Source organism: Embiotoca jacksoni, unplaced genomic scaffold (genome assembly GCF_022577435.1).
Source record: "Embiotoca jacksoni isolate LCO1_2020_lvr unplaced genomic scaffold, fEmbJac1.0.p SCAF_21, whole genome shotgun sequence".
NCBI classification, from domain to species: domain Eukaryota; kingdom Metazoa; phylum Chordata; class Actinopteri; family Embiotocidae; genus Embiotoca; species Embiotoca jacksoni.
In genome coordinates, this window is record NW_027185352.1 from 6,657,284 (window position 1) to 6,681,412 (window position 24,129).

General features: G+C 41.5%; 2 protein-coding genes across 2 annotated transcripts; one reads left to right on the plus strand and one right to left on the minus strand.

The window, feature by feature from the left end:
* The first annotated feature begins 1,410 nt into the window (after nucleotides 1-1,410).
* LOC138202543 (FYVE, RhoGEF and PH domain-containing protein 4-like) lies at nucleotides 1,411-11,145 on the plus strand. The gene is made up of 16 exons (XM_069156609.1): nucleotides 1,411-1,550; nucleotides 4,815-4,955; nucleotides 5,094-5,655; nucleotides 5,782-6,256; nucleotides 6,429-6,574; nucleotides 7,108-7,264; nucleotides 7,356-7,494; nucleotides 7,668-7,726; nucleotides 7,962-8,105; nucleotides 8,263-8,435; nucleotides 8,726-8,756; nucleotides 8,856-8,939; nucleotides 9,043-9,168; nucleotides 9,248-9,388; nucleotides 9,659-9,799; nucleotides 10,798-11,145. Exons 1-16 carry the CDS (start codon nucleotides 1,430-1,432, stop codon nucleotides 11,089-11,091), a joined length of 2,934 nt encoding a protein of 977 aa, XP_069012710.1. The 5' UTR covers nucleotides 1,411-1,429; the 3' UTR covers nucleotides 11,092-11,145.
* Nucleotides 11,146-11,153: 8 nt separating this feature from the next.
* Nucleotides 11,154-23,986, minus strand: LOC138202544 (DENN domain-containing protein 11-like). The gene is made up of 9 exons (XM_069156610.1): nucleotides 23,244-23,986; nucleotides 21,352-21,451; nucleotides 20,960-21,118; nucleotides 16,669-16,825; nucleotides 16,373-16,511; nucleotides 15,186-15,317; nucleotides 14,914-15,064; nucleotides 14,370-14,438; nucleotides 11,154-14,035 (listed from the first exon to the last, which is right to left on the minus strand). The coding sequence occupies exons 1-9, from the start codon at nucleotides 23,647-23,649 to the stop codon at nucleotides 13,840-13,842; spliced, it is 1,509 nt and encodes a 502-aa protein (XP_069012711.1). The 5' UTR covers nucleotides 23,650-23,986; the 3' UTR covers nucleotides 11,154-13,839.
* Nucleotides 23,987-24,129: the final 143 nt, after the last annotated feature.

Here is a 24,129-nt window from a genome sequence, read left to right on the forward strand (position 1 = left end):
TAAAACCTGCTTCCAACGTTCAAAGTACTGATAACCAATCAATAACAACAGCCATGCAAATTAATTGACAGACTGAAAAGGTGTAAATGCACTCCATTTCTCCACCAAACTAAAATATGTGGCATAATAATAAGCACGATACTTGACTCCATTATAAAACTAATTAATTAGAGGCTTTTGTTGCCAAACTGGATGACGGGAGTGCTCAAAGTTTGCTGTCCCTCTGAAGGTGTTGGTTTGAATCCCACTGCTGACAGCATGTTTTTACTCTTTATGTTCTGTAACTGCTTTCATATACTGATCTCTTCAGTGGCTTTCTGTTTCAATACCAGGTGATCGGTGTGTTGAGAAAAACAGTCGTTCAAGCCCACTGAAAATTAAAGGTTGTATAATATGGTTGTTGTATGGTGTCTGTTTCCACAATGCCGTACCAACATAATCCACTAGAGGGCAGGAAAGATCAGTGTACAGGTGAAAGTCTTTGGGTTTTCACTGGAAATACTGTTTAGTTAATGGCAAACTTATTTTCACTGGAAAATCACATTCATATCTATTCTAGTTAAATTTGTAAACTTTGTACACATGAAATGTTTCTGCTTCTGATAACACTTAAACTAAAAACAAATATTTTCTTAAATGCGATTTAATTCCTCTTCTTTCACATATAAATCAAAAATTTGTATTCCTCCGCCAAGGCTTTCAGAATTTTTTTTCAATATTATTGATATCTTAAAGACTGTATAGTAAATACATGATATTGTTTTTAATTAGGTCGCAAGATGCCAGGCTCATTGGCAATGAAAATAATTGTTTTAGTTGCAGCCCAAGACTTCAACAATGATCTTTTCTTGAATAATTCAGACATTGATAACTACCTTTAAAACATTCCGTTGGAAATACTTGGAAAAGTGGCCAGTTATATTAGCAGAATAGGTCATTACATAATAAATCATTATTATCATCCTTATTATTGGGATATGCAAGTGCTTAATGTAAATACATTTTTCTACTCTTGACTTACCAATATTAGTTAACGTCATAAATGTAATTTAATTATATATTAATAAGCCTTCATTAATTTAATGCGATCATGTTATAACGTTTATAATGTTTATCGTTTTAGTTAAAGACAGGGGCAAGTCTAAATAAACATTAACTGCTGGTGTAATTATGTTTACGCACAGATTATAACATTTGCGCTTCTCTGATTGGTCGGTGTCCTCGAACGGGCTCGTTAGTGGGCGCTTGCTGATTTAATTAGAGGCGGTGCTTATCAACAGCTGGACAAGTCAGCTGTGGTAATTGAGCACGTGAAGTAGTGGTCAGCAGAGTTACTGGCGCTTCGTTCTTCCTGACAAGTTTCTCGAGAGCTTCCAGTCTTTTGGATCAACAGTGGAGGTGACGTTGAAGCTGCGGCTGCTTTGTAATAATGTTTGACCTGAAGAAGAGGAACAGTCTGACTCTGAAAGGCAACCGGGAGACGGAGGAGTTCAGACGAGTGGCGGTCAGACGGAAAGTTAGAAGTGTAGTGGGGGACTGCCACGCTTCAGGTGAGGTAGATAAGAGATTAAGATTAATTAACTGTTTTCAAAAGCCTACTTAACTCAAATTATGGAGCCTATTAGCAGCACAAAGTAGGCTTCTTTAAAGTATCACAAGGAAAAGTGCTCATTCTGCAGAAAATGCCTCCTGTTTGTGTTTTACTGTTATGTGTATATATATATATATTATGGTGTTTTTAGATTAATATTACTGCTGCATTAATGTGCATTTAACTGCTGAAGTTATTCCCGGTTGTGCTATTTTTAATTACTTTATGTACTATTGGGTCGTTTTAATCTACAGTAATTTATCATATTCTGTTCAGCTTTGTGATGATGCATTTTCCAGCTGATCCAAGAGGGTTTTGTGTTCTCGCCCTTGCTGTGTTTTCACTAGTCACCATTCTTGTGGTTACATGGTCGGGGTCAGTATCCCACTACAGTTGCCAGTTTATTAGGTCCACATAGCCTTCTATTGTTCATTCAACTTTATGGTCATTTAAGAGGCCATCATTTGTGTTGCTGTTATAATGTATTCTTGTAGTGTTTCTAATATTTTGTCCACCACTTCAAACACCCACAGGAGCAAGTAAAAACCTCTTTAGTTGAAAAACCTCATCTAACACTGGTTTTGGCTCTCTGGCTCACACGGTTCTGTAAGAAGGTGACCAGGGCAGCGGCTAAGAGCATTAAACCTCCTCGTTGTGCGTGGCTTACATCTGTAAACTATATTTTAGCTTGTGAATACACTGCCTTTGTATTTGTGTGTGTATATTCGATTCTTTTTTGTCAAATACTTGGCACTTGTAGCTTGTTGGATTACTGCAGTGAAAGCTCTTTCCCCTGATTCAGCCTGGACTTTGCCTGTGTGTCTTGAGACCACCATTTGTCAATCCCTCACACACACACACACACACACACACACACACACACACACACAAAGCCTTACTGTTCCCCCACTGAGGCAGAACTATCCGTTTTAGAAGTGTGTTTGCTCCAATGGTACTGTCAGATGCAGGATTCAACAGTACCATCCATACTCTAAGACCTGTGTGTTGCAAATTATTCTGTAGTGGAGGTTGTTTAAACAAGTATGAAAAAATGTTTCTTTCAGGACAAGGCATTGATTTAAAAGATCAAAATCACACTGATATTTTCTGCAGGAAGGATGTTAAAACTGGGCACCAACTACATTTGAAAACTGAAGGTTAGCAATTGATTCCTATACAGATCTTTTTAGATCTAGTTAAAAAATAATGTTGTACAGGGAAAGAGAATATCAGGATCATATCTGTCTGCTCAATATGACGCTACAGCCTGGACAGGATTAGCATAAGGACTGGAAACAGTGGGCAACAGGTGGCCTGCCTCCATCTACAAGAACAATATATTCTGGACAGTTTTTGGACAGGAGGAGCAACTTCCAGCCACCAGAGAAACAAAATAATTAAGCATATGTACCAAAACCTAACGAATTATACTTTTTCCAATTATCTACCTATTTGCATAATGAAGTGCATACAATTTCAATTTTGAATAGTTTTTCAAACTCTATCCAGGTGTCTCCTCTTTTAATGATTCTCTTAAGGTTTTAGCTGTGCTGCGTAGAAGCTGCTCTTTGGTAGTGAGTGTATCCTAAATGTTGTGCATTTCCTTGCAGACACTGACATATAATGTGTCGGTGTGGAAAAGTTTAGGACTATGGAGAAATAAACAGAAGTGCAAAAGCAGAAGTATTCCACTGAGAAAGTAAGCATTTCCGCTCTCCACATGACCAACAAATCTGCCACAATTCAGCAAAGCCGAGGGACAACTGGAAAAGCTTTACTCTCTTATTAACGTAACGGGTAATCTTGCATAAATTTGGATGTAAACTGCGGGTAAGAAAACAGCCAGTTACATAATTTAAGAGTAGTACGTCTCTGCTGTGGAGTGAGGATGTCAGCTATACAGTCGGTGTGCAGATTTCAAAGAGTGTATTTAAATAGCAATAAATACTGAAATGTATTTTTGACAACACTTTTGTTTATTGTCCTCTGGGAATCCTTCTAGGATCAAATAGAAAGGCAGTGTAAACCAATTCTGAATAATATCTGTATCATCTGTGGAGCCTCTGGACAAAAAGTAATCATTTTGTGTGTTTGAAGACCGAGAGGAGAGTATATTGATTGAAAGGGAAATGCATCAAGTTACTGACATGAAACATGTTACAAAGAAAATCATATCATAGTACGTACAGCAACAACTTGCAGTGTGCATATACGTTTATTTTTTGTATTTATTTGTTAGGGTCTCTATTAGCTGTGCCCCAAAACACAGCTAGTCTTCCTTTGGTCTACATTTAAAAATATACATAGCACGCGCCAATCAACACATTTCAAACATGCGTTAAACATTGCAGTCAACACAGATGGCAAACACAAGACCTATTAGTGGTATCAGTCAAATAAAACGTGCATTGTATTTTACAGTCCATGTAAATCCAAACATTTTTAAAACATACATTAAAGGTAAAGACATTAGAAAATAATATTGTCATAAGTGCAGAGAAAAGACTTCGTACTTAACAGAACTCGACCAAGAGATTGATGGTACTACAATAAAGTCACAAGGTTTTACCATGTGTATTTAACATTTGTTAATGTTTGAAGGCTGAGGAAAGGCACAAGATCTCTGAATCACACCCTAAAAACTGTTTAGAAATGTTGTTTGTCGTTTCCCAGGACTCAGCAAAATCGGTTCTCTCTACAACGGCAGCATGTGCGAGTCAATTCCTACAACTGCACGTCTGTAGCTGAGGCTGGATGAAAGTACAAAACCAACAAGTTGCATCTAAAATCATGGCCAAAATCCAAAGGGTGGAGCATTTTGTGGAAAATGTATATAATGGTCTTGCAAGATATTTCAATTTCTCCATATCTTTTGCAACCAAATGAATTTACATTTTGTGTGTAAATTCTCCTTTATTCAGGTCAATCGAAGTGCTATCTATGGGTATCTTGACTTGTTTGACTTTCTTGAAGACATTTCACCTCTTATCTGACTGGCGAGGGGAGTCCCTGGCCTCCAGTCAGTTACAACTAAAGAAGCCTCTTGGATGAGAGGTGAAACATCTTTGATAAAGTCCCGTTACCTTTGGACAACACTTAGATTTTGTGTGTAAACATTTCAGTCAGTACAACTGTGATCCAGCCTCCGTTAAGCAGGAGAGAAGTACAGAAAATGTTGCCATGCTGTGTGGGGGGTTTGCAGTAACTGTGTATTTCTCTTTAGATGTGAACAGTGGAGTGTGTGGGTCGTACAGCTGTGGCCGGGCTTGTAACAGACTCTGTGTACCAGAACCGAACTCTGAACTGGGTGCAGAGGAAGAAAATGAAAGAAGCTCGGCGAAGAGATCACCTGTTAAACCGCAAGGTATGCAGCTTTATGTAACCTGGAAAATAAATACTACCAATACAAAGTCTATTGAGCAGTGCAAGTAATCCCTTCTCATAGTCAAGGTGTGATTTGTAGAGGAAAAACTAGTCCGCCACTCTGTTTATGCCTTTGCAGTGCCTCCTAAACCAGCTCACCTCCAGAGCCCTCCGAGACTAGGACAAGATCCAACTCACAGTCCCACTCTAGGCACAGTGCTACCTCAGCAGGTCAAGGGCACAGAGCAGGACCTGAGTCCGAACAGAGGTTATGAAGTTTCTGAACAGAAATGTTTGGACTCCACAAGTCCAGTCAGAGGAGGGGGAAGCCCTTTTTTGAATGTAGTATCCGGAGTATACATCAGCCCTTCCAGATACACTCCGGGGATTTCAAACCTCACAAGCAGCCCGGATTTAGGACCTCCAAGTCCTGGCAAAAGGGGCATTCGGAGCTCTAGCCCACTGAGGGAACAAGGCAATGGCCCCGCCAAGCTGTCCCCACGAACCCATAACCCTTTAATGGGAAAACTGCGCAACCCAAGCCCTGTTCAGCAGAGGATGGGAAGCTACAGCCCCGCCAAGAGCTATAAATCCTTCCTAGGACTGCACAGAAGCCCGAGCGACAAGATGGACCAACAGGAAAAGAGACCTGGGAAATCTTTAAGTGTGCCAGATCTGATTTTTTACTTGGATGAGGACAGGTAGGGTTTTTTAAGTTGGTCGATTTCTGCACCTTGACTACCTCAGTACCTTCTTGTAGCATATAGCAGTATATATAAATAAATAATGTAAATGCTAAATATATTTGAATGACTTTGTCTCTCCAGAAAACGTCTCACTGAAACGTTTGAATGCTCTCCTCTGAAGGCGCTACATTCACCCAACTGCAATAGTCCTGCCATCATCGTCAGAGCGCCAGCTGACCACAGACTCAGTCAGTCCGCAAATGAAGGCCATCTATCAAGCAGTTGCAAAGAGCATTCCCCAGGACAAATGAATGGCTTAGTGCAGAGCAAAGAATGGCCTGTAGTAAATGAGAAGGGAATAAATAACACAATGGAAGAGGGGAAGACACCCACAAGACGTGGCTCCAAGTTTTCCTGCCAGTGGACTAACACGAGCACGGGAGATGGGAGGATTCATGAGTCTAGAGATGAACAACAGGAGGACGAGGAGGACGAGGAGAGAGAAGGAGGCGAGCCGAAAGAGGAAGAGAGCACAGAGCAGAAGTTGTACAAGATAGCCAATGAACTCCTGCAGACAGAGCGAGCCTACGTGACTCGTCTCCACCTGCTGGACCAGGTGAGTCTGGTTATTTATTGTTGCTACTTACACAAAATCACAATGTACTGGATGCTTGCAAGTGATTTTTTTTTTTTTTTTTTTTTTTTTTTTTTTTTTCCCCAAGCTGTGGCAGATACCTATTAACTGTAAAACTAATGAGTATTCTGTGCTGCTCTGAATCTCACTTCAGGAGTTCTGTTTACATCTAACGGAAGAGGCGGGTCGAGGCTCATTTCCTCTTGAGGTGATCAGAAATATCTTCTCCAACATTTCCTCCATCTACTCCTTCCACAGCCAGTTCCTGCTGCCCAACCTGGAGAAGTGCATCTGCCACTGGTGGGTCTTTCACGCATAAAGTTCCTATATGACAGTCAATTTGCTGTTTGTGTTTGTTACACTTGTTGAACCTCTTATGAAAGCTACTTTTTAACTGTCCAACAAGATCTTACTCTGTGTAAATGGTGTCCACCATAAAATATATCCAGAACTTGGTAGGTTTCATACTAGGTTTTTTTTGTGTTTGTTGTCAACTTTTAACCAAGTTTTGGGATCTTGTGATGATCTCACAGAAGTTGTGAAGAACAAAGACACAGCTTTGATTCATGACGTATAACCTCATCTGTCAGACATGGTGGGGCTGACTGCTCATGTGTGACTGGCAGTGAAAACTGCTGTGCCTGCGTTAATTGATCCTCTTGACATGACTTGAATGAAAAATCCTCAAATTGAAACTGAAAGTTTTTTCACTTCACCCTGATGATTGTTTTGTTTTGAAGCCAATGTGTATAATAAAACCGTCCCTTCCCACTCTCAGTTCTGGCAAATCTTTGCCCTCTGACTCTTGACCTTCCCACTTCCCCTAAATCTAGGGGTGAGAGCGCAGGCCTGGGGGAAGTTCTTCTGCAACACGCTCCCTTCCTGAGGATGTATGCCGACTACGTCAGGAACTTTGACCAGGCCATGGAGCTTGTGAGGACCTGGACTGAACGCTCTGCTCCCTTCAGAAACATCATCCAGGACATACAGGTAGGAGATCCTCACCAGCGTAAACTGTATATCATTACTTCTTGTCCACCTACAAGGTCTGATCGAGATGAAATGTTTTGTCCCGTCACAGAGCCAGGAGGTTTGTGGCCACCTCACGCTGCAGCACCACATGTTGGAACCCGTCCAGAGGGTCCCACGTTACGAGATGCTGCTGAAGGATTACTTGAACAAGCTGCCTGAGGACAATCCAGACTATGAGCTCGCTCAGAGTAACTATTCTGTTTCTTTATACCATCTATTGATCTCCTCATCATGTGCATGTCAAAGAGCTGGTACTCACCTAATTGGTCTGTCCACCAGTGTCTTTGCTCCACGGGTGTTTGTGTTCTCATTATTGTCTGTAATGAACAGCATGACATGCTCGCTCTGTCTCTCCCCACAGAATCCTTGCAGACTATTTCTATGGCAGCCACACACTCAAACAGCGCCATCCACAAAAATGTACGTCACCATAACACACCACATCAGTTACCGGTGCTATGAGTGAGAACTGATCACTGTCGCATAACGCATCATTTGTCAAAAGTGATTGTGATAGTGTGGTTTTGAACTGTTCATCCATTTGTATTTCCTGTGTTATCAATTGCAGAACTTGCCATATAAAGTGTAGTTATCATGGTGTCCCTACAGATCTGTTTCTTTATTATTATTATTTTTAATCTGTCTTTCAATACAGGAGAGCCTGAGACGGCTGCTGGAGATCTATGAGATGGTTGGAGAGGAAGAAGTGGTCAACCCGACCAACGAGTTTCTCAGGGAGGGTCGTCTTCTTAAACTTGCTGCCAGGAACACGTCAGCCATGGAGAGACACCTGTTCCTGGTGAGAATACTGATGGACATACGGATGCAGAACTCTCTGCCTAGTTTCCTTTTCTTTTACCTCTTCATCATTACAGAAATGCCACGCTGAAATGTAAATACGGATGTCGGCTCATTGCATGAACTTGTGAGTCATGGTGTCGAACTTTTCTCCACAGTTCAACAACTTTCTGCTGTGCTGCTCTCCCAAGTTCAGCCTGGTGGGGCAGCGCCTTACTGTCCGCTGCCGGATCGGAGTGGATGGCATGGAGGTGCAGCAGACCACCAACGAGGACCACCCATACACCTTCCAGGTCTCGGGAAAGGAGAGGACCCTTGAGCTACAGGCCAGGTTTGTGTGTTTGTGCTGTGTGTGCACACACCGGGTTCGCATTCCTATTATTTTCTTACATTTTCTTTTATTAGGAAACAACTTTTACTAATAAAAGTAACTATGGCAGAGATATACCTGCTAGTTAAAGAGATTATTGTATAAAAGTACTCATCATAGTGTAATTTGTGTGCATAACTATCCTGTGCGATTAAACTTCAGTCTATTGTACATGTACAGTGAGTGCATTACATATAACATACAATTTAAATGTAATCACTTTTCTTGGTGCTTTTTTTTTTTTTTTCCAGCTCTGAACAAGACCGAGACGAGTGGATAAAGGTACCAGGATGCTTTTATTTAGCTGCAGCACATTAAATGTTACATAGGTTTGGGAAAAGTTCAGTTGTATCAATTTATAAACGCGAGTTTTGTCTCCAGGTGATTCAGGAAGCCATTGATGTGTTTCAGAAGAAAAATGAAACCTTCAAAATGGCTTCTAAGGAGCTGAATGTGGAAGAACCAGTAAGTTGGATCAATTTTAGTAATCTGGAGTCAAGATGGGGTTCAGAGTCTTTGGCAACAACTACAATAAGAGTCCTAACTACGGTATGCATGTGTTGTACAGACAGAGGAACTCGGCCGACGGGCCCCTCGCTGGATCAGAGACAACGAGGTGACCCTGTGTATGATGTGCGAGGAACCTTTTCACGCTCTCACCAGGAGGAGACATCACTGCCGAGCCTGTGGTTTTGTGAGTAACAGATTTAAACTGAAGCTCTGTACCACATAAAATTGAACTGTACCTGAGGATGGTTTCTCTGCTCCCTCAGGTGGTGTGTTGGAAGTGTTCGGACAATAAAGTGGCTTTAGAGTATGACGGTAACAAGCTGAACAAAGTGTGTAAAGCTTGTTACTCCATCCTGACAGGCCAGAGAGGCGAGAGGGAGGACAGGAAGAGGAGAATACTGGAGGTGTGTTTTGTTATTTAAGACTATTTAACCTTTTCTGATGATTTTTTTTTTTCCCAGTTTTTATTGCACAATTATTTTTTTCATTGTACTAACTGGAGTCAGGAGGACAGACTGCCTCTCAGGTGCTATAAAGGCAGTAGGGGGGAATCCCATTAAACCAGAATACAATTTGGTAAAGCTGAGCATTTGTCTGTAAATGTACATTAAAAAAAATGCCACATAACAAGAACATAAGTCTTGAGTATTGCCTTGTCTTGTGTGTTGCTCCAGTCTGAGGCATCTTCTGGGTCCAGTAACAGTGTAATGAGTGGTTTCCTGCAGCATGGGGACGACCCCATGACCTGGCAACGGGTGTGGTCCGTTCTCACCAGAACTGAACCTCCAGTCCTTCACCTGTATACTGCTCCACAGGTAAGGTGCTCCGTGATTGGGAAAAACTCAGATATAACACTGCTGAATGTATTTTGTTAAGTAATGCCACCACCTACTGGTTTCTGCTCAGATTATTTAAAACAATGTCTATAAAGCATATGCACAATCCCTTTTCCACTGATGGTACCAGCTCTGCTCGACTCTACTGGCTTTTGTTTTCCATTGTCCATGCATGGTTTCTGATTCCTGACATCACTGGAAGCAGTTTGTTGCACGGGTAGATCAACGTTTGTCCAGATGTTGTGAAGTTTTTCACCCGTTGAGTGTTACGCGTTAACACGGTCTTCTTTCAAGCTATGTTGCCCCGCCCACCTGAAAACAACAAAGTAGATTCACGTTCAGAGCAAAGCTCGCCCCCGAGGTGTTGCGCACGTACGACTAGTCACAAAGCCCAAACTTAACTTTATTAACAGTTTTTGTCTGTGATGTTCTGTTGAAGTGAAAGGAGATTTAGTTGTGTTTGACTTTGAAGATTTCATGCGGCTTGAGGGGGCACTATCTCAGAAGAAAGTACCTGATACCAAAAGCGAGTAGAGCCGGTACCATCAGTGGAAATGCAGCTCGCGTGATGTTGTCATACCCAGATGTTGCGACAGTCACAAGAGCAACACCACGTTCAGGATCTGTCACAATGGGGCAGGAAGAAAAACCCTGCTAAAATTGTGAAGAGCTGTTGTCTATTTAAATGCTCAGATTCTGAAAGATTTTTTTTCTTTTTAGATGGTTGAAGGTGACAGAAGAGAAGCAAACGTGTAAAACCTAATTAAACCTGTCCACAGACGACTAAATATTATTCAAGGTCCTTGAGCCTTGTGCTCTTGATCAATGGCCATCAAAAGAAATCCTTTAAATGTAAATCGGGTGTTATTTAAAGTCAAAAAGCCTAATATATCCTTCTCTGTTGCATCAGTGGTTTAAAAAACAAAAAACATTTTGCATCCACCTTCTGTCCCTTTGGTTCACTCCTACGTCTCCAGGATGTGAAGCCCCTGTTCACGCTACCTCTACTGGGCTGCAGCGTAGAGGCCTCCCCCCAGGAGCTCCAGGGTCAGCCCTGTTTCTGTCTGACCCAGTCCAAAACCACCCACACGTTCTCCTGTGACGGTCTGGACCTCAAACAGAGCTGGCTGACTGTTCTTAAAGTTGCTGTGACAGGCAGGTTGCCTTCATGCTCACTGACCGTCTCTGACAACAGCATCAGTGGATCCAGATGTGGTCTTAATGGCAATGTCAGCGATGGAAGTGACGATTTACATGAACCATGTAAATAATGTTGAATTAAGGAAATCTAGAGGTGAAATTCAGGAAGACACAATATTCAGACTGAGAAGTGTTTTTTCTTTAAGTGTCTGTGCACTTTATTTCTGAAATGGTTTACAGTAAAATAAATAAAGTGAAGTTGTTTTAACGTGAGTCGGACTATCCCTTCGACAACACACGTTTGCTTCAGCTCTGTACAGCTCGTCTAAGGTGCCGTGTGATGTGGCGTTCAAGGTCGTTTTCTTACAGCGGGACGGTTGAACACATAATTGCATGAGCGATACACAGAAGTGCCGTGGGATCACAATTGCCTTAAAAAACACATTCAACTGATCCCATGTCTTCACATATAACACTAGAGCAAGTGGATATTTACACTCAACAGTTTACAGCTAAACAACATAAGAACTACAAATAAATAAATTTAAAAAAAAAATGGAAAAACAATCACTGCAAAAAAAACTAAAAAGTTAGATGAAATAATAACCTTTGAATGCAGCACATAGTGGCCAAATCACCAGGTTAGCTTACTCTGTTTCTATCATGATTGACTTAAATTAAAAAAAATTACAAAAAATGCCATTTATTTTTCAGTGCATGTATTTTCATGTAGTGATGTTACTTCACTCAAACTATATCTGATCTACGGAGGTAAACGCCAAAGGAAAGAAATGCTGCGCTGCCATAATTTTAATATTAAGATAAACTCAGATGAGCCTTTAATGTGAAAGGGGCTGCTGGTATTGACAAACTCGGGTAATGTTTTTCTTAGTCCCTTTGCTGGTTCTGGTTTTATGGAACACTTACTGTATAGTTAAATCTCAAGACTCATGAACCATCCAGAACCAACAACTTTTAAACATAAATAATAATTTTTTTTTAAAACAAAAAAAGTGCTTATAAACCAAGTATGCGCACTAAACTACAGACACAAGTGAGCAGCTAGCTGGTGAAAAAAAAAAACCTAACAGACCCAGCTATTGTGCTGAGGAGTTGCGGAGCAAAAAAAAACAAAAAAAAGTTGAAAACCATATGAAAATATGCCAGCTATGTAGTAGCAGCTGTGTATATCATTTTAACAATCTTCTGCAGTTTTAAATCAGCTGTAACAATTTTGTTTTTGTTGACTTGAGAGTGGAAACAAGTTGTGAACATATGAGCATATCTTCAGTTTTGAAGTTCACATGGTCAACTTGTTGGCAAACAGGCGGTTATTTACACATCCAGCAGTTACGGAGTTACACATTTGATCTGAAATGGTGTTTTAATCTGATTGGGTTTTTTTTTTTTTTCAATCCTCCAGCCAGTTACTCCCTGTGCTGTCTGTTGTTTGGTACTATGCAGGAGGTGTGTTGTTTTTTTGTTTTTTTTAGAGCTTTGACAACAAATAATGCCTGCGTCTTATAACATGAGAGCAGTGATTGTGAACCAAAACATAATTTTTTTTTTTTTAAAAAAGCAGGCCGAACAGACGGCTAATAAAGCTAAAGGGAGACTTAGTTGATAATTCTCTGTAGATTCATTGCTCCAAGCAGCTCCTTTCACATTATCAGTAGATTCAGTTATAAAAATATCAGCTACAGCCACTTTAAGGTTCTTCACTCCTGACAACAACAAAAAGCTTATGTTACGTTTCTTTTGTTACTCATGTATCAGCACACAACATTAAGATACCTTTCTGTTTTGTTAAGCGTTAAAAATATCTCGTGCTTCAAAAAAAAAAAAAAAAAAGCTTAAAAGGTACAGAACTGTGTTTGTTCCTTTAAAGATAGCTTCTGCAGATGTTATAAAAAAAGAAAATTCAAGCTTATGTCTACTAACTGAAAGAATCACCTGAAGTTGTGCGTTCACTCCCTGTCTGTCTGCTGACACGGGAGAAAAAGAAATAAAAGGAACTAAACAGTACTTGGGTGCAAATGAGCCATTTCAACACGCCTCTGTGTCCATGTAGACAATAACGTTACTGAGCAACATCCATCATTTGATGCACTAAATGCCACTTAAATCGTAAAGTTTACAGACGTGGCTCTTGGAGACGAAGGCAGTTTCACCTGTCGGTAAAGATACAAGAGAGGAGGCCCTGATCTCGACACAGAGGCGTCACAATTGGATGTTTAAATCCAGCACTTTGATACAAGGAGAGCAACGACAGCAGAGATTCGGACCCCATATCACACATAAACTGACACAGTACATAAAGGAAACAAAAAAAAAATCAGGATTATTTACAAGAAGTCGACCTCTCTTTCACTTTCATACGTACATTTTCAGTAAGTTTAGTTCACTGAAAGTCTCCATATCACAGGCTTCATCTTCAACCACAGTGCAGTCTGGTCCATTTTACTATTTCATTTACTCCATCAGTCCAATGTTTCAGTCCAGAGGCCGTCCGTGGCTCAGGTTTGAAATTCTGCTGCGAAACACAGAAAATAACGGTCGTCGGACAAATTGGAGAAATCCGTCTTAAAGGTGAGTTCATCTCCATCAAGTTGATCGACCACATTGTTCGTTACACAGGAGAGTTGACTCATTGTTCTTCTTTCCATCAGGTTGAGTGGGAGCAGAGCAACAGTGAACAATTGAAGCACACGAAGATATACAACAACCACAAAAAAAAAAAAAAGACTCCAGAGACATTTCTGGAGCCTCAAACAGTCCTGAAGACTCCAAGAAGCCAGCGGTGCAGCACTCAGAGCTGGTTCCAGGCAAATCAGAGCGGCAGCGATGACGGGCAGGAAAGCCGGGCGCCTTGTCATCTCTCAGCTGCAGCAGAGCTGCTCGGACACCAGCAGGGTGTCGTAACCGTAGATCTCCAGCAGGTGAAGCAGGAAGAGCCTGTCTCCGTGCGGGTCCAGACCCATGGCCCTCACGCTCTCCTGGGTTACTGTGGGGTCAGTGCTCCCGGCCACCTCGCTCAGGGTCTGAAAAATCCTGTTGTTCTGCTCCAGGAAGAACCTTGGGAAGGTAAGGTGAAAAAAATCAGGCAAGTCTGTTACAAAATTGTATTAATTTTTTACAATTTAGACTGTTTTTTTCCCCGTTGTTTAAATTGCCCTTATGCTGATCAGTAGAAGTGGTATTATGGAGAAACAGAGAAAATGTGAGAGACAGTAACTACTGAGAGAAGGAGCAAGGTCAGGCTCATTAACTTTTGGATTTACTTTTACAATTTTAAGCCTGTTCTTTCCCAGATCCTCTTCAAAAGATGGAGTCGTAGCTGCTCTGGGTGCAGTGGTTAATCAGTAGTTATCACTCCAGAGACTGATTAAAGGAATCATTCTGTACTCACAGAATAAAGAGATCCTCTTCACTGGACACACAGTCTCCATTCTCCTCCTGGGAGTACAGCAGCATCTGCCTACACACACACACACACACACACACACACACACACACACACACACTTAATTTCCAGCTGTTGTTTTCATACTTGATGTTGTTCAGCTTTGCACACATGCATGTGTTTAGTTAGAAAACATTAAAAACAAGAACCAGATTAGCAGCTCTGTGAAGCTAAACTCGGTGCTCTTAATAAATAATCAAGTAAAAACACTTAAACGAACATGTAAGTCCATTTCTCCATACTTTATACCTTTTCCGTCCTGTCTATGGAACTCAAATTTAACTAGTGTTCACTGTGATGACAGAACATGACATTAAGTGATGTGTTTTTGGATAACAGGGAAGCTCTATGGCTTCATAAGAATTATTGTACTTTTTTTTTTTTTTTATGAGATTTGTTAATAATACAAAAAATATTAAATAACACCAGCCTTAGTCTTTCATTCCTGCCCTGCTAATTATTATGAAGTGCAAACAGAAGAGTGACCTACCTCTGCTCAGTGAGCTTGCGGTACTTCTCCCTGTCTGCGGTGCTGAGGCGGAGCAGCGGCTTCAGGCCTTCTCTGCAGGTCTTTACATTCTGATTATCTACATACACGTCGTACAGATCCTTCTTCTCCTCAAAGATCTTCTCAGTAGTACCTGAGCACACAAACATGCTAAGAATTAAGCTACAGAAGATGCTAATCATACCTACCTAACCTCACCCCTACTTTAAGTGGGTCTTTTCACAAATGTTATCATGTTTGGAGCGTCCACTTACACGCCACGTAGGAGAGCTCGTTCTCCAGGGCGCTGATATCAGCAACATTAACGTAGAAGAAGGGCCTGAACTCGGGCACAGCCACGCCGACCCCGGGGATGGAGATGTTTGCCAGGCAACAGCAGCAGTACACTGAGCGAGAGTGGAGAGTGGAGAGTAGAGAGGGGGTGGACGGTGAAATTAGAAAAGAAAAGATGCACGAGTGTGGGAGAGACAGAGGGGAACACAGCAGGTGATGTGATGTGTGGGCTGTTCAACATGGATGCAGCTGGAGAGGAACTACATGTACTGTCACATGCGATTTCCCAGACTCATTGAATAAATTAGCATTAGTCACGGTTTTGTGAATGAGATTTAAAGGTCCCATATTGCATGATTCAGACTTCCATTTCTTTTTTAATCATAAAGCACGTCAAGGTGTTGTATATTTATAGTGAAAGTGTCAAAATGCTCAGTCCATGGAGAAATGCAAACAGCCTGCATTTAGCAACTGTGCCATTTGGATGAGCCGTTTAGATGTCCCTAAGTTTGTGATATCACAAACCAAACTCACACTTATGTCAGATGTCTGTCCTCAGCACATCTGTCCAATGTACAACCTTTTAAGTGGAAGAAAACACAAAGTGGTCCTTCCTTTGCAGAGCTAGAAAGCTGCAAATTTGAAGAAAACCTGTGGTTGGCCTGGGCATATGTCAATCAAAAAAAGTCAGCCAATCAGAAGTGAGGGTCACTGATATCATTGAGCCTTAAAGATACAGACACTAAACAGCGTGTTCTTAGTAGAGCTCCTGAGAGAAGTTAATAGAGATGTGAAACTATATTGAGATTATTTTTGGTACAAAACATATCTATGGATATCAAGACTGCAAATAAAACACAAGAAAACTGTGAACTATTGGACCTTTAATGGGCATCAGAGTTTTAGATGAAGAGTATGTCAACTTTCAGTAAAGTAACATTAAAATAGTTGTTGTTTTTTTTATTTTAAATAGGACATTTTGGGAAATACACAATTTCACTATAAGCCAAGAAATAGATGAGAAGATTGGTATTTCCGCTGGAGGTTTACCTCATAAGAGTGCTATCAGTCTTCTCCTCTATCGACAAAAAAACAAAAAAGCATACTTTCCGAAATGTCTTTTCTTTTTCTTCAAGCCTGCATTCAAACCCTTGTGAATGTTTCTCACCTCTGTAGCAGACCACACCCACGGGTGGAGGGCAGAAGATGAGGATGCGTCTGCGGAGGAGAGCCAGTTTCCACAGAACCATGATCTGCTCCCCAAAGAAGCGGATGAACTGGGACATACAGCCGGCCGGGTGGGTGATCTGGTCCAAAGGTATCCACACACAGAGACATGTAGTGTTAATGAACAGCTTTGTGTCCTAAGATACATCATGTCAACGTCAGACATAGAACTACAAAAAAAAATCAAACATTATAATTGTCATTTCGCTGATTTTTGGAAATGGAAAGGTCTCCAACCTTCATCTCAGGGTGCATGCTATGGTTGATCGCAGCTCCCCATACATTGCCTGGTAATGCAGTGACAACACCATCTACACTAGGGGGCAGAACTGCTCTCTTGTCCTCGTAGAAGGCCTCCAGGGGGGAGTAGTGGCCTGGGGACTGAAGCTGGAGCCTGGAGAACGGGACAAAATGGCATCCAGAGATATTAAAACTTGAAATTATAAACTGTAAAACAAAAAGATTTACAGGAACAACCTCAGCTTTAGTTTCAAGCATCTAACAAAGTGCAATAAAAACACAAGTTTCAATTTAAATCCTGTGAAGGAGCAGGTGAAATCATCCCAGCCAAACCAATCAAGACCACTCCAATCGTTACTAGCATCATTACATTAATCAAAAACGATGTGCAAGAAAAATCATGTTGTCCTGTACACATATTAAACACGACATCATCACAGTTACCATGTAATCAGGTGAACCACCAGCTTGCCAACAAATCAACACACTGCCAGTAATTCAGACACACTTCATCAAGCTGCATTAAACTCATGTAAACATAAAACTGTCTGCAAATGAACGTGATGATCAGTGTCTGTGCAGATGGTGCTGCAGCTAAGTGGTACTGTGCATAAAGCAACCACCGCCTCCCAATATACTGGATCCCTCCCCAAAATAAATGATCAAATTAATCATCACTATTAATCATCTGATTTAAAATTAGAGATGAAGTGTGGGACACATGGGGTTAACAGTCACTAATTAGTGCAGATACACTATTGTGGAACAAATAATCGGCTGCAGCTCTTTGTTATACAAATGAATTTGTCCGTGGCCTGGAAACCATCGCTGGGTAACAACACACTGGACTGAACAGACAGCAGTATGAAGTGGGATGGATGTGCGTCTGAGGAAAATACAGTATAGAAGAAAAATAGTTGACAAATGTGTTTTATATTCAAATTTAGTAAATTATTCCTCTTCAAAATAAGACTGTGGAGTTGTGCATCTCTTACACTGGTCTAATTTCTGATCACGGCTGCAACTCTCTATCATATTCATTGATAGTTAATCTGTCATTATTATCGGATGAATTATTTCTTAAGCCTGTAAAGTCTGAGAAAATAGTGACAATAGTTCCCATCCCTTCAGTGCCTGATGTTACGTCTTTAAATCACTTTTTTATATTCTATATATAGCTTTTTTTTTGTCATCACAAACGAACATAAGAACATGGCAGAACCGTACATCCTGACACCCACACCTCAAAAGCTGTTTTAACTCACAGGTCATTCAATACATTCATGTGTCCTTCGTCACTTTGAGAACCAGGATTCAGACAGATATTTAGCTGCAAAATATGCTCAAATCTAACATTAATAAACCAGGATATGTCTTTTAATTCACACATAAAGCAAGTTTCTAGGACTGCTTTCTTTCACCTGAGCAATATTGTCAAAATCAGGAACATCCTGACTCAGCGTGAGGCTGAAAAATGGAGGCTTTCTGCATGTCCTAGTAACTCTCTGAAAAGCCTCCAGTTGATTCAAAATACTGCAGTGAGAGTACCGACTGATTTAGCCAAACAGCTCATATTTCGCCTACATTTATCTTCTCTTCATTGGCTAGGAAACTAATTTATAATGCTCTGGCTTACATACTGACCCCTGAACAACCCAGCTCCATCTTATTTTAAAGATCTTATAGCACCCAACTGACCCAAAAGAACCCTTCACTCTCAGAGAGTTTGCAGAAGGAGAATGTGAGGAACCAGCTCACAGATTGGATTTGAGATAAGGCTTAAAACTTTCCTTATTGATAAAATGTATAATTATAGCCCTCGAACAGGCTTTAAACCAGCCCTTTATTCTGCTCTCTTTTTCCACTACTGCATGACGTTCTAATATTTCCTTAACTTTGACATTGATATTTTAACATCCATAATTTAATGTGGTTTTCCATTAAGTAAATGTAAGGTCCATTAGTTATGCTCTCCATGCAGCTCCTGCATGTTGTTTTAACTGAAATGAACTGGGACTGTGTTCCATAAAGGTTTCACACTATAAACAAAAGCTAATTAAATTAAACAGTATTCCACTCTGAGGGTTTGAAGTCCACTTAAGAAGGCTAGAAATGGATCCCACATGTATACAAAAACAAAAGCGTGAATTTCCAACGACCTCATATTTTTTTTCCCACATGCAGCTTGTTCCTTATTCAGTGTAGCATTGATTCTTTTTTCCAAAGCATAAAAGAGTTTCTTTCAAATCGCTTGTTTTGTTGGAGAATCAGTCAAAAACCCTGAAATATTTATTCACAAAGATATACAACAACAACAACAAAAATCAGAAAAACCAGAACCAGTGAATGTTTGGCATTTGTAGTTGATACATAATTCAAATTAATTGATTAATCAAACCGATGTGGATTCATTTTCTGCCAGTTGGCTGGTCAATCGACTGTTTCAGCACTGAATGTTATCACGGGACTCGAAGGGTAAATTCATCCAGCAGGTTTTGCTGTAATCAAAGAGCTGCACATAATAAAAAGTCAGTGGGTGGAATGTGTGTCTGGTTGAGGATGAGGCTCAAATCGAGGTAGAGTTTTGCAGGAGGTTTCCTGTTGCTCTGGATACACTGCAGGCCTCTACTGAATGATAAAGACCCACTTGCATTTTTTTGGAGTGTGTGTGTGTGTGTGTGCGTGTGTGTGCGTGTGTGTTACCCTTCCTGTTAAACTATCTGTCTACATATTTCCATAAATCATTCTTTTCTATAATTCGCATTACCCTGCAAAACAAATAAGTTTGCAGGCTGCCGGTGGCAGGAGGAAACAAATAATGGATTCAAAATGAGAAAGAGAGAGAGGGGGAAAAAAGGAGCAAGTATCCGTGAATTCCTAAATGTCTTAATCACCTTGTGACCAACAGCGAGCCCTTTATATAAGAAACAGACGACTGGCATAGCAGTCAGCAGATGGGAAATCTGGAGCGAGCTACGTGGGGAATGATGAGCATGACCGCTGCATGACTGGAGGCCAGGAGAAGCCAGAGTGTGGGAACTGGAGGAGGAGGTGGAGGTGGAGGAGGAGGAGGAGGAGGGAGAACGACAGGCTTGGGTATAGAGGGAGCTGTGTTCAAAGTTGGGCTGAAGAGGAAGTGTGGCACGGATCGGGATGGGATGAGGAATTTCAGAGGTCTGTTCGCACCAGAAAAATGACCGATGGCGATCTGTCTGTGATGAAGGAAAAGAAGAGGGACTACTTACCTGTGCACTAATATTTACCTACTTAAAGCCTTTTATAAGTGTTACCTGACAAACAGGTGCATTCTGATATTTAGAACTAATATGGATCTGCAAAGCTTCTTCATATGGATGATTAGTTGATATTCAGGCTGAATTACGACCGTGGTGATTTCCCAGACTTTCCATCTGGCGACATCATCTGACCCCAAATTCAATTTGTCCTCTACTTTGGTTTCTGACTCCAAGTCCAGCCTTACTCATCATTTCAGCAACTAATTATAAGAGAAACATAAATTAATTGCCAAAGACTTTGATATTCAATTGATGATTTTAAATAATGTATTACGCAAATAAATTGCTGCCAGATTATTTGAGGATTTGCTGCTTTTCTGGTTTGTCAGTGGTTTTTTTTTTAATATCGTTCATGTTGCAGCTCAACTTTAAAGCCAACACTAACTGGAAGTTTTAACACCACAGAAAAATACAACACCTGCTGTAAGAACCAAAGTTACATAAAAACACTAAAAATAAGTTTATTTGCTGATTACTACTCTCATGATATTATTACAACAATTTAAGTTTATTTAGGTTTATTTTTTTGGTGGAACAAGTAGTAAAATGTTATGTTTTGATGTAGTTATTGTTGAGTGTAAACTACCCTTAGTTACTGTGCAGGTGCAGTTATTGAGGTCATGTAACAATGTTCAAGGAAGTAGAAGTTTAGATGGCGAGTTTGCTAAATTAGGAGTGGACAAAAATAACAATATTGCTTAGTCTGTTAGCAAACTAAAGTACTTATTGAATTAAGTTTTAATTTAAAAAAAATTTGACCTCTAAAACAGACTTTGTGCTGAGATATTTTTGTGAGCTGAGGATCTTTGGGTTTTGGAAAGTTGTTCGGACAAAATAAGCAGTTTGAAAATGTCAGGGTTTTTTTTGTGCTATTTTCTACCATTTGTTGACATTACAACAAAATTGATCGATGACAACCCTAATTCTTAATAATTTTGCTCAGCGGAAGTACCATCTCCTTCAGCGTGCTCGTCCAATCTCGGTCCCCTTACCTGACCTGGTGCTCCAGGAAGCTCATGTAGCGGTAGAGCAGGGTGTAGGAAGGAGACAGGATCCCTACCGACTTCATCCTCGCCCCCCTCTCCACCGTGCTTTCCACTGCCATGTTGGCAAAGCAGGCGAGGCCAAAGTAGCAGCCCTTACGGAAGTATCTGTGGCAGGAGGGGAGAGGGAGACAGATGAGGCCGTGAGTCATGAAAAGCAAAAGGAACTGCCAGATGGCTGTTCCTTTTTTTTTTTTTTTTTTTTTTTTTTCACCAGGCAACACTTTCCCTCGCTCTGTCCTGCCAGGACGGGGACATGGGGACGCATCCTAATACTTCACATGAACCTCCTCCACTTGTTTGCGTCTTCACGTTGTCTGGTCCCGCGTGCTCACACTTACATGAAGTCTGTGGTGACTCGGTGGGAGCCACTGGCGATGGCTTTGAACTCCACCCCGTCCAGGTCCATGTCTTTGGGCAGGCACCACTCCAGCATGTTTCCTGTCACACCCAAACAACATAGACGATAATATAACACATGGACAAGCAGGTGAACACCGAGACACACAGGAGCGGCCGGTATAATGACACCATTTCATCTCATGGTAATGAAAACTACAATGACACAGCCCAACTGCTCTCCTTGGATTCATTATGTGTTGCTTGAGCGCTCGAGCAGCAGCTGAGCAAATATGGTCTGACAGGAGCAGGAAGACGGAGAAGGTGACTCAGTCAGTGTGGTTTTCAGTCTTATGATTAGATGTATGTATCCGTTTCTGCACACATAGAAGTTGACCTGTCGTGAAGTCACGTGTCTGTATCATCCACTGCCATGATGAGACACCTGCAGCTGAGTACCAAACCTGTTTTATCGCCACTCTGACAGCACTGAAAGTATTTAACTTCAAGTGTCACGCAGAGCAAACGACTATTAATGAGTTTTTCTGTGCAGACAGAACATAATTAAAGGGTCATTAATCGATAAAGAAATGGTGGATGCTTTGAATTTGTGGTGTTTCATGTGATGCTCGAGGCTTTGAGGCTGATCTTGTTTAAGCCCTCTACCAGCCTCATATAGCACTATTAAAGATGGAATACTGAAATAAATCCTAATCTTACTGTAATAAATCACCTAATTATTCTTGTGCAGTCACATGGTCCCAGTCTCCCTGTTCTGCTGTTTGACTTTGTTACATGTCATTTTTGCGAGCTCTATTTTCAGCTACAAAAGATGTATAAAAAAAAAAGAAGAAAAGAAACAAAACACTTTCCCAACTTTTTTTTTGCAGGAAAAACACCTTGAAAAGTCTATAAAGTGCAAAATACATTAGCAGCACCTGTTTTGAGTGTTTCAGAGCAGATCTTTTGTTTAAATGAGCTGAAACAAGGTTCCACAAGGTGTGGTGCTAAGTAGGTAAATATTCAATATTGCATTATATCTTGTTGTGAAGCGTGAAATTGTACATGCATTACCTCTGCAGTCCTGCTATATATATATATATTTACAGTGATTGTACAAAATAAATCAGTTGTTTTGCTCAGATTTAACCAATGTATATTCTTGACAGTTACCCGAGTTACCCAGTTACACCTGTCCTGGTAATAAGGAAACATGTGGCATTAGCTCATTAGTGGACTGGAAGTCCACTGTAACAGCGTTGACTGCACAGATCAGGAATTGATCCGGCTCATCTACCTGGAGGCTTTGTTTGTTGGCCTCAGATTGAGGCCTTTCCTGCAAAGCTGCTGAGAGACTCAGTGACATGGTGACAATAATCTGCTCATGGCTCTGTTCTCCTGTCAACGTGACATGCCGCAACATCATAAAGTGTCCAGCTCCACCCTGCAGGGAATCTCCTGCACTACACTCAATGCATCACCTTCAAACCTTGAATGCATTACCCCCCCTAAGTAAGTAACCTGTCTGTCTTCAATATGCCCCTCATTAAAAATATATGGGGCCATTGTGCAGAAAGCAGCAGGTGATTGATTGATTTCCATCCCAGAAGTCATCCTGACATTTGCTCATGTCTTTTGTGTAATCAGGCTCCAGGAGATGTCGAGGCTTTGACTGGATGTCTCTAAACTTATGGCCAGGTCAGAAAAAAGCCACACCTGTAAGAGAAGAGGCTGCAGACTTGGTACAAACATGCGCTTTTCTTTTCTGGGCGTCAGACGCATCAATTGGTTAAATAAAGCGACCCTGTGTCTTTTCTCTCTTGTCTATAAACATAATGTAATTTCCCCTTTACTTTAAATGTTTTTGTTAAAGACAAAGATTGTAATGTCGCACCTGATCTGGTGTTGAATGTAACCACAAAGACCGACACAATCTGGTCCTGTTCCTCCCATTTCACCATCCTGTCTTCCAGCGACACCTCTGTCGGTACTGTATCCGAGAGATGCTCCTCCTTGTCGGAGGGCAGCTCTTCATCTGTGCCCGCCGGAGAGCTCGAGGTCGCGGGTGGGGCGCCGCAGCCGTCTGCGCTGGAGACAGACTTGCAGGGAGTGGGACCCCCCGGTCCGCTGCTCCACCCAAAGCCCGGTGCGGAGCATCCCGATAAGGCACGGCTGTTGGAGGGGCTCGCCAGTCGGTCCTTGCCGTGAGCCGCCGCCGCCGGTGCTGCACCGCCGGGCTTCTCCGCGGACGGAGCCTCCTCCCAGTCCAGCAGAGGGGCTCGGTCCGACCGCTCCACCATCCTGTCGGCGGCGGTCCCGCCTCGTCAGGTCTCACCGCAGATTGTAAATGATGTCTCAGCCGACGGGCGCCAGGTCCATCCGTGGACAATTACAAGTCAGAGAATCCCCGCACGGTGAAAGTTACCCAGAACTGTTCAGAATCGTTGCATCTTTGCTTTAAACGAGCGTTACGCGCAGCAGCGTTCACGCCTCGCTATAAAACATTTCTAGTCTCTGTCTGCTGATCATAAATTTGATGCTGTTTGAGAGAGGGCAACTCCTTTGCCTGATGCGAGTTGCATTCAAAACCGCTCTCCGTTCATTGTCACATTCCCCCTGACTAAAGAATCGTTGGAGAACATTTATTAACGCGAGTCCGTTTTTGCCTTCTTGAATGCGTCACGGCGTCGGGGGGGGGGGTGAATCTCCTTTTTCACGCACCGCACTTTCGATCAAAAATACGTACATTGTTACCAATCGGTGTCGCTACAATTTACGCG